Here is a 10,480-nt window from a genome sequence, read left to right as displayed (position 1 = left end):
CAAGTAGCTAAATACGACATTTCATAGTATTCAAATTCAGATTAATTATTTTACTTTGGATAGTATCTATTATTAGTTTATATAAGATAAAATATGTATACTGTTATCTATTATTCATACAGCACTTACTGAAACTAAATCATTATAACTGTCAAAGTGCATACAGGTCAGGTAATCTTCAATGACAAATATGCATCCACTCATTGTTACTTTATTTACAACATGTAAATGTAATTTGTACCAAACTTGGGGTATTAAAACATATATTTACTTACATTGTTTCTACTACTTCCTCCCCAAACAAGTTTCTCACACTGCTGATCATATGAGCTGTTAGCAATAGCCTCTCGCCAGGCTTTTCTGTCATGTACCTAACAGAGACATCACAGAGTTACTTATATAAGTTCTAACATCTAATTCATACAACTTGTTTTAAAAGATAAATAACAAATAAATGTTCCATTATAATATACTACAGATAGAAGTAAAAAAAACTTAATCTACTTAAACAAAATCGGATTTAATATCGTTATGAAAACAAAGATAATGTTGTAGAATCTTGAGAGCATTGGAAAAACGAGTAATTGTAGTATCACTAGATAAAGGAATACAACATTTTCCAATATATAATTTTTTGTTTTGTGCAAGGCCTTTCTGAATCAAAGATTCCATCATCAGGCACTTCATAAATTATCAAATGTTTACATTTTTGTAGTAATAATTAATTTTATAGTAACATATGGTAAACAATTTGGATGTGTACAGTTAGCCAGTATAAAAATATTTAATCAGAATTTAATTTTAATTTTTTAATAAATTGTGATGAGAGTAAAATTGAATTTTGAATTGGTCCGTCTTCGTTATTGATAAGTTTTTCTTGATTTATGTTAATGTAAAATGTTTCCCAAGCATTTAAGTGTATTGTGTTTGTAACTTCTTTTAATAATCGTAAATTTTTGTTAGAGATTGTGTGTCCAGATTCAATACAGTGATTCGCCACAGCAGATTTTTTCATTTCTTCCATATTTTATATGTGCAAAGTGTTCTTTGAATCGTGTCTTAATGTTCCTTTTAGTTTGGCCAATTTTACATTAACATAAATCAAGAAAAACTTATCAATAACGAAGACGGACCAATTCAAAATTTAGTTTTACTCTCATCACAATTTATTAAAAAATTAAAATTTAATTCTGATTAAATGTTTTATACTGGCTAACCGTACATCCAAATTGTTTACCATATGTTACTATAAAATTAATTATTATTACAAAAATGTAAACATTTGATAATTTGTGAAGTGCCTGATGATGGAATCTTTGATTCAGAAAGGCCTTGCACAAAATAAAAAATTATATATTGGAAAATGTGGTATTCCTTTATCTAGTGATACTACAATTACTCGTTTTTCCAATGCTCCAAGATTCTACATTCAACATGGCACTCAAGCCCAGTGAGCTAAACAGACTTCACAAATACAAACAAAAAGTAAGGTTATTAGATTTAGACATTCAGTTTTTAAGAAAATGTAAGAGAAACAAAGTTTTTCCAAAATTTATTAAAGTTAACATACCAATCAAAAATAAAACTACAGATAAAGTCTTATATAATTCAAAATTAAATTGGCTTAATCTTGAAATAAAAAATCTTTACTCTAAGCAAGAAAACTTATCGTTACAGGCCTTAGAATTACACTTGGAAATAACTAAACATTTATTAACTATTTATCATGAGGTTTTTCAAGAAAAATACTTTAATATTCTTGAAAGTATTGAGTTTAAATATAAAAAGAAACAACAAAAATTGGAAAACAAATTTAAATCACTTAAGAATGGCAATGAACCACTTCTTTATGAAGAAAACAAATCGCTTTTTGAAGATCAACAACTGGTATGTAACTTGTCATCAGAAAGCTTCTCCAAAGAAGAAATGAATCTTTTAAATAAAGGTTTACATTTTAATCTAAAAAGTAAGAATGATAACGAAAATATGATAATAGATGTAGAAAGTAACATTCAAAATTTAGATGAGAGTAAGAAAACTGCAATTAGATCTGATATATATTATTCTACTGTTTCTAAAAGTATAAATGAAGCAAAATCTTCCTATACAATACTCAATAAACACAGTTACACTATAAAGAGTTTAAAACAAAAGGATGTATTTTATTTGAAAGCCGACAAAAGTAATACTATTGTTATTATGGACAAAGATGAATATTTTGAAAGAGTAGAAACAATTTTAAATAATGGACAATACAGCAAATGTTTAAAAAACCCTATACTAAAGATTCAATAAATCTGTTTCGGAGACCTTAAAAAACTGCAAAAATTTAATCGACCACCAATTATACAGAAAACTTACAGTTCCCAATCCTACAATTCCAAAATTATATTGTCTTCCAAAAATACACAAACCTGGAAATGGAATGCGTCCCATAGTGTCAAACATAAACTCTCCAACCTATTTCTTATCACAATGGTTATCAAGAACACTTCAAAATTTAAAACCTCTTCCTTCATTTTCGGTCAAGAATAGATATGATTTCATACAATCAATTAAAGACACTATTATAGAAGAAGACGAATATCTAATATCCTTTGACGTAGTTTCACTGTATCCTAATGTTCCAATTAGAGACACAATGGAAATAATATTGAATTGGTTGTCTTCCATACATTTACAAAAAGAAATAGTTGATGAATATTCTATGTTAATAAACCTGTGTATGAATCATAATACTTTTCAATTTAAAGAATCATACTACACTCAAATTGATGGTACAGCAATGGGAAATCCTCTTTCATGCTTCATTGCAAATATATTTATGAGTTATTTTGAAACTACCGCTAAAACAAAAATGAAATATTTCCCAAGAAAGTGGATAAGATATGTTGATGATATCTTCGCAATATTTAATAAAAATGAAAACCTACAAAACTTTATCTCTACCCTAAATTCATTTTACCCCACCATTAAATTTACATACGAAATTGAGCAAAACAATAGTATACCATTTTTAGATGTTTTAGTAATTAGAAACCAATCAAAATTTGAATTTGACATTTACAGGAAACCGACGCATATAAATAGATTTATTGTCAACGAATCTAACCATCCACCTCAACAAAAAAGAGCTAGTTTCAACTCAATGATTTACAGACTTTTGAATACTCCACTATCTATCGATAACTACAACAAAGAGTTAAACTACATAAAAGATATTGCTATTTTTAACGGTTACACCACACAACTTATTGACAACATACTTCAAAAATCAATCAAAAGAAAATTAAGAAAATCTAGAACAACATTACTACCACTTCAAGATAATAAACAAGAATTCATCTGTACAACATACAGTAACATTTCAAATCAATTGCAGAAAATCTTTAAAAAGCATACAAAAAAATCTATCACTTATAAAACAAACAACAAATTATCACAAATATTAGGAAATCCCAAGGACAAAACCCACATTCGAAAACAAATCAGGAATTTATGAAATTAAATGCAACGACTGTGATAAATTGTACATTGGCCAAACTAAAAGGAACATTAAGACACGATTCAAAGAACACTTTGCACATATAAAATATGGAAGAAATGAAAAATCTGCTGTGGCGAATCACTGTATTGAATCTGGACACACAATCTCTAATAAAAATTTACGATTATTAAAAGAAGTTACAAACACAATACACTTAAAAGCTTGGGAAACATTTTACATTAACATAAATCAAGAAAAACTTATCAATAACGAAGACGGACCAATTCAAAATTCAGTTTTACTCTCATCATAATTTATTAAAAAATTAAAATTTAATTCTGATTAAATATTTTATACTGGCTAACCGTACATCCAAATTGTTTACCATATGTTACTATAAAATTAATTATTATTACAAAAATGTAAACATTTGATAATTTGTGAAGTGCCTGATGATGGAATCTTTGATTCAGAAAGGCCTTGCACAAAATAAAAAATTATATAGTGGAAAATGTTGTATTCCTTTATCTAGTGATACTACAAAGATAATGTTAATAAACATGTTTACCTAAAGGCAAAACAATAAATGCACAATTGAAAAATGCCACTTACTATGAAATGGCATATATTATTTAGGTGAATATTTGATTGAATGAAAAATAATTTTAAACCAAAACTAAACAGTTGTTAGATGTTAAGAGATTAGGAAACTTGTAAGCACATAACATACAAAATAGGAATTAGTGCAGCTACAACTGGATCGAACATTCAAAATCCAAACTAATAAATGATGACACCAATTTTATCAAATGAAAAGTAAAATTATAAGAAATGTGAAATTTATGTTAGTCAGCATGCCTATACATGTGTCTTATATTGGGTGACAAATATTTCAGAAATTGGTACAAAGCACTAAAATAAAAATATATAAAATGGATCATACAGTAGAGTCTAATCTCAACTAATTGGAACCCAATACTCTTCAGATCCACAAGAATTCGGAATAGGCAAATTTCATGAATAATAATGACATATCGGTGTTATTTGGATAATTCTCCCAGCAGATTGTTTCGCTAAATAAATTTTCATGGAGAAAGAAAAAAAAAAAGTGGCAGTCATCGCTACATATGAGAAACCGTTAACCCTTTTAATGCTGACGTGCGCCGCGAGCGCACGTCACTGTTTATTCGAAAATGCTGATGCGCCGCGAGCGCACGTCATTAGGTTTTACGAAAATGCCGACGTGCGCTGGGGGCACTCGTCCGGTTTTTGTTATATTGTAGTTTTATTTATTGACCAAATGCCACTAAACTTTGCATACTGTATCTAGACACTACTATTATTGATACAAACTCAACATGTGATGACGTTATCAGCTGTTTTCAACCTCATTTACGTCCAATCATTCAGTGAGCGTCTGGTTGCTGTGGTAATACGTTGTTGCTAGGTTATGTTTTAATGGGAATTATTCGTGCTTTTCTTTTGTTTATTTCAGTTTGCTTATATTATTATTAGTTTTGTGATTATTGTAAATAGGTTTGACCATGAGTAAAAGAGGGGGATTCATACTTTGTGCTTCGGCAAACACAAGTGTTAAAAAATGTTAAATTATGTACCCTAAAATATTGTAAATAATTAATTTTAATTTTATGTAAACTACTTTCTTTGTTATTTCAACAAACAATTTTATACATTGGGCTAAAGTGATTTTGAATGAAACTGATCAAAATATGTCTTACTAAATTTTACTGTAAAATGTGGACTTTACAAGGTTTTCGATAAAATGCTGTAACTTCACTATTTTTCAAGGCAAGTTCTTCAAATTTGGTGTGTGTGTGTTAACAATTAAATATAGTACAATTGCCAGTAACTTATTTTTAGTTAAGGCTAATAATAAAGGTACCTTTATATGTTTAAACTAAAATTTTTTTAGTTTTAGTTTTTTTTTTAATTTTTTGTTTTTTACAAATATAAATTATATAAATTTGTAAAAATGTTAATAATCATTTGTTTTAAACACTCCACATTATGACATAAAAAACAACACCTCAATGGATAATTTCCTTCAATAAATAAAAAATTTATACATTTTTAAAAAATAGTTGTCAAATTATGGAAAAAGGGTCTGGCATTCTTCGCATGTACTTTTTGAAAACAGGTTGGCATTTTTCGCATGGTCACTGAAAAAATGTCTGGCATTAAAAGGGTTAAGTGAAATATTTATACATTTATAAAAATTAAGATATAAATTAAGGTTAAAAGAGTACCAACCTTAAGTGAACCTAAACATCCGTCATTGATCTTCTCTTCTGTTTCCAATATCAGATCTCTCAGAACAGACTCCAGGATTTCTTCTGACGGAGTACCAGGAGGGAAATTTAGATTGGCATTATCATACCGAGGATTGTTTCTTGAACTTTTGCGAGTTTCTAATGTTGGACACTGAAAGATTCACACAAAACCAAGAGTTATACATTATCATACTTTACTTAAGTTTCTAGAGGCCATCTATAAATTAATGGATAAATTTAATTCATAACTGTCAAATAAGAGGATGAAATTAGAAATTTAACCTTTGCACTCGTCAGACCACTAAGTGTGGCCAATACTGATATCTCACTCAGTTCAGGAGAAATTACAAGTAGTTGTCCTCTACGTTCGGCAAGCCATGGATAGTAGCAGCTGGATTCTGTGTCTCCACTTTACCATGTACTGAGATTTCAATGCAATTCACAAACACTTAAAAAATTATTAGCTTTAACCTCCAAACTTTTTTGATTGGTTATTTATTTTCTCATAAAAGAATTATGAAATTTCAGTTATGGTTTTACCTATTATTAAAGGTATTTTTATTTATAATATAAAAATAGAATTAGTCTCAATTAGGTTTTAATATTAATGGAATATAAACTCACTTTCATATATTGATATTTGGCTCCACCAAATGCATTAGTACTAAATTGATGATACACTACAGCAACTAGTGGCACTCAAGATAAAAAAAACTCAAAAACAATATTTGGTATGGTGCGTGCTGCAAATAGTGAAATATTAATTTAGTTCCATATTTGGCCAAAAAATTGCAGCACTTTCAAGCCACTCTTGGAAATGGATTGAATTTTAGAACTGCACAATACAGTGAGCCACTCATAGTTGCCTGATGAGCTAAATGGGAATACAGTAAGGACCATTAAGAGTTGAGCGAGCTGAGGGAAAGGATGCAAGTCATAAACCACCAATCTAGCCTGGAGAACATGTCATAATGGCTCCACAAACTAAGAGGAGAATCACATTAGATATAGTAGTGAAGGGGTTATATCAACAACACTTCACTATTACCCAACGTAAACCTATAAAGTAACAGATTTCTGCCAGACTACTGTTTATCCTGTATCTGCTACTGCCAGACTATTGTTTATCCTGTATCTGCCACCATATACGGTAGTGAAGGGATTTTATGACAAACACCTTAGTAACTATTACACAATGTTTACCTTTTAAACAACCAATGTATTTCTGTGTAACCACTGTTTATTCAATATCTGTCACCAGATATGGTAATTTATGTCTACTTACCAATTCAAATAAAATAACAAGACAATTTAGACATCTGTTGAAGTACACTTAAGATTTTTTAACTGTAATTTAAATGATTTTATGTCTAATTCAAGTGTACGTTTTGTACTTATGTAACAAGACATATAATGTAGTATAGAAAGTTGTACGGTACAATGACTAAGTACCAGATTCGTGTTGAGCCTGGATATGGGGCACTTGGTGATGCTCTGTACAATCCTCTCTCTCTCGTCCTCCAGTGTCGCTTGCAAAGCGTGTTCACGCATGCCACGCTTGTTGAGCTTGGCTATGAGCTCATCAACCGCAGCCTCATCCTGATAGAACGCCCAACACACCCGCTCGCCCTGGTCCGAGTGTACAGGACACAAAGAGTCTGCCCAACAAGTCAGAGGTCTACGGATCTTATCTTCCGCCACCTTGCTCGGACTGGCTCCTTTGGTTGGTGTCTTTGGCAGAGAAGCCTTGGAAGGAGTTTTAGTTGGTGTTATCGGTGTCTTTGTTGGTGATTTCAACAAGTTCTCCTTGTTGCTCCCCTGTTCGAACAACCTCTTCACATACATTTCTGGATCTTCACCATTCAACAGTCCCAAATCCAAAGCTGGTGTTCCCCTTAAAAAAGCAACAAAACTATTGTAAATGATAGTAACATTTTGGTCATGTTCTTAAGGTTTACAGAAACATTGTGTTTTCTTTATGTTAATTAAAATTAGAAGAAAAGAATACTGGTTAGCATAAAATTAAACGCAAGTAAATCGCTCTTCAGCTGGATAATTCCGTCAATTTATTTTTAACAATGATAAAATCTATATCTAACCATTCAAAACACAAAGCTCTTAAGTGATCTATGCAAAACAAATACTAAATACTGTTATAACAATAAAAATCAATAAACATAAAATTTGAAATAAAGAATACAACATACAATAAACCATTTAGCAGCTGTAACATAATTTTGGATGTGCAATAAAGTGCAGGCTTTTCAACGTTATTAAAAATGATTTTATTATAATTAATATACTTTTTGAGCGAGATTAATAAATTTTGAATTTTGAGTCACACAAATCCAACAATTTTTTGTTTCAAATATTATATTGACATTTTTCTCAAGAATTTAACTCTACACAATTGTTGTCAATTGCACAGCAACATTTTCTATAAAATGGTTTTTGGGTTTCTTAGGTAAATTTACAAATAAATGCATTAAGAGACAAAAGAGATATATCCCATGTAAGTAAACTGACTTGGGCAGGCAGGTACCAGCATGTCGGTCATCGTGCTCTACAAACAGGCCTGGTATTGCTGTGAATAGCCAGAACCTCCGGTAAGCTCGATCTTGGCCCAATGGTAACACCTGATTGCTTTGGTTTTCCTCATTCAGTTCTCTGAGTCGCCGATTCTGATCTTGCTTCCTCCGATGCAGCAATTCCTTCTCTTTCTCTAGCTGTTCCACTGTCCATTCACCATCCTTTAACCTGTAGAGCAACAGTAGTCTCTCAGTTGTCTATTTTCTTTAAAAGATACTAAAAAAAACTCATGGATACAAAATATTTAATTTGAGTTTAAAATTTGTGATATTAAAAATAAATTCTGTGGACAGTATATTTTATACAATTTTATGAAATTAGGTAATTACTTTTTTTACTTACTTATCACCAATCCAAATAGTTACTACATGAGAAAAAGAACATGAATGTTACCCAGTCACAGAATTGAATTATGGTTATAATTATAACATTCTGGTTATCAATTCACTTATTAAATCAAGCCAGCACACAAAATATTATGTGAATAGGATAACTGAACATCACATAATCAATCACTAAAAAAATAACAAAAAACTTTTTTATCATGGTTACGTTTTATTCATGGTCAAACATAAAAATCAACACACAAGTTGAATTGGACTGACCACAGAGAAAACTTAAATGTAAGATTTACAGACTTGAATTGATTACTGATGAATATTTCCATCTAGACATATAGTTAACCCTTTAGATATTCACAAAAGTAAAACAAAATTTTCTGAATTGTTCAGATCTTGTGTTATACCCAAAACTATACAGTTAAATTTGTCTTTTTTGGAGTGTTTTACTTCAAAATGTGTAATTTTCCTATGAATAATAATATTTACTTCAAACCGATTTTTATTCTAAGCTCATCAAATTGGCTTTAAGAAATAAAAAGGTTCAGTTCTAGATAAAATACATTCACATTTTTATTTATAATTTTATTCTGTTTGATTTATTTTTTTAGTTTAGAGTTACAACACATATTTTATTTATTACTTTTTGTATTGATGACACTGTATCTAAAAGGTAAATATAATTGTGAGCAGATACTGAACATTTAAAATAATTTGGATAAAATATGGTCAACTCATTAGCTGAACCTTATAATTAAAGTCTCATATGTGTCTTGTTTTTGTCATATACATGTCTCATATGATTTATATTTCTATCATATATATTATGTTGTGATTATACTTTTATTCAAATATCCTGTCTTGAAACAAATCTTGTTTGTCTTTTAATTGTATGTGTACTATAACAGGGTGGTGACTCATAAAGTCCTTTTAAATACATGGGGTTTCTCCAGTTCTCCATGTTGAAAATTTCAGATTCTCTAGTTCATTTTCAAACCAAATATACAACTGTAACACTGTATTTAACCTTATGCCGAGTGGAAAGGAAGGTTTATTGTATTTGCAGGATATGTCAGAAAAACAGATTTTATATTATTATATAACTTTTTAAATAATTAATATAAAAAATAATATTACATACAAAAATTAATGTGGGTATTAAATTATGCCTGAATATATGGCTAGATAAAAAATGTAGTAAGAAATCAATACTATATAAACAATTTAAAAATGTCAAATGTTAAATGCCATTTATACACAAACCTAAAATGCCTAAAACAGTGGTTTAAGGGATAAAACACTAAATGAAACTTCCAAATTTGCTGATTAAGATTCCTATTTATAACGGTGGTGTGGGTTGTGTGGTTGGGGGGAGGGGGAGAGGTTCAACATTATAACTGGGTTTCAATTATTGATAAACAATAAAAATTAAATTTATAAGTGTATTTAAATATATTCTAATACCAGTATCAATGTTCAAAATGTATTAAAAAATATGTAAAACATTTTCAATAAAACGACTAAGATGAGCTAAGTGTACAGCGTGTGTGTGTGTGTGTGTGTGTGTGTGTGTGTGTGTGTGTGTGTGTGTGTCAAGAGGTGTAAAAACTGTTAGGTCATGTAAAAGACTTGGTGCAGAACACATTAATCATTTCCATTAAAAAATGTGTTTCCATTAACAGAAATTGACTTTTACATACATGTAAGAGGGTTGCATTGGTAAAGCATAGATAACTTTCCAGGTTTTTCCAATATACACCATCTTAATTAATACA

The 10,480-nt window shown here is 29.8% G+C and overlaps 1 protein-coding gene across 1 annotated transcript in view; it reads right to left on the bottom strand.

Annotated features, from left to right (window-relative positions):
• Positions 1 to 275: 275 nt before the first annotated feature.
• The window catches only part of LOC124373614 (bromodomain adjacent to zinc finger domain protein 1A-like), a gene marked incomplete at both ends in the record, with an annotated part of 33,455 nt that continues 23,250 nt past the window's right edge, over positions 276 to 10,480 (bottom strand). The window contains 4 exons of the mRNA XM_046831967.1: positions 276 to 371; positions 5,759 to 5,929; positions 7,231 to 7,672; positions 8,305 to 8,535. Coding sequence (XP_046687923.1) covers positions 276 to 371; positions 5,759 to 5,929; positions 7,231 to 7,672; positions 8,305 to 8,535 — 940 coding nt within the window. The remainder of the gene's footprint in view (positions 372 to 5,758; positions 5,930 to 7,230; positions 7,673 to 8,304; positions 8,536 to 10,480) is intronic.

Source organism: Homalodisca vitripennis, unplaced genomic scaffold, assembly GCF_021130785.1.
Source record: "Homalodisca vitripennis isolate AUS2020 unplaced genomic scaffold, UT_GWSS_2.1 ScUCBcl_6013;HRSCAF=13021, whole genome shotgun sequence".
In the NCBI taxonomy this organism is placed as follows: domain Eukaryota; kingdom Metazoa; phylum Arthropoda; class Insecta; order Hemiptera; family Cicadellidae; genus Homalodisca; species Homalodisca vitripennis.
This window is presented reverse-complemented; position numbering and strand designations above follow the sequence as displayed.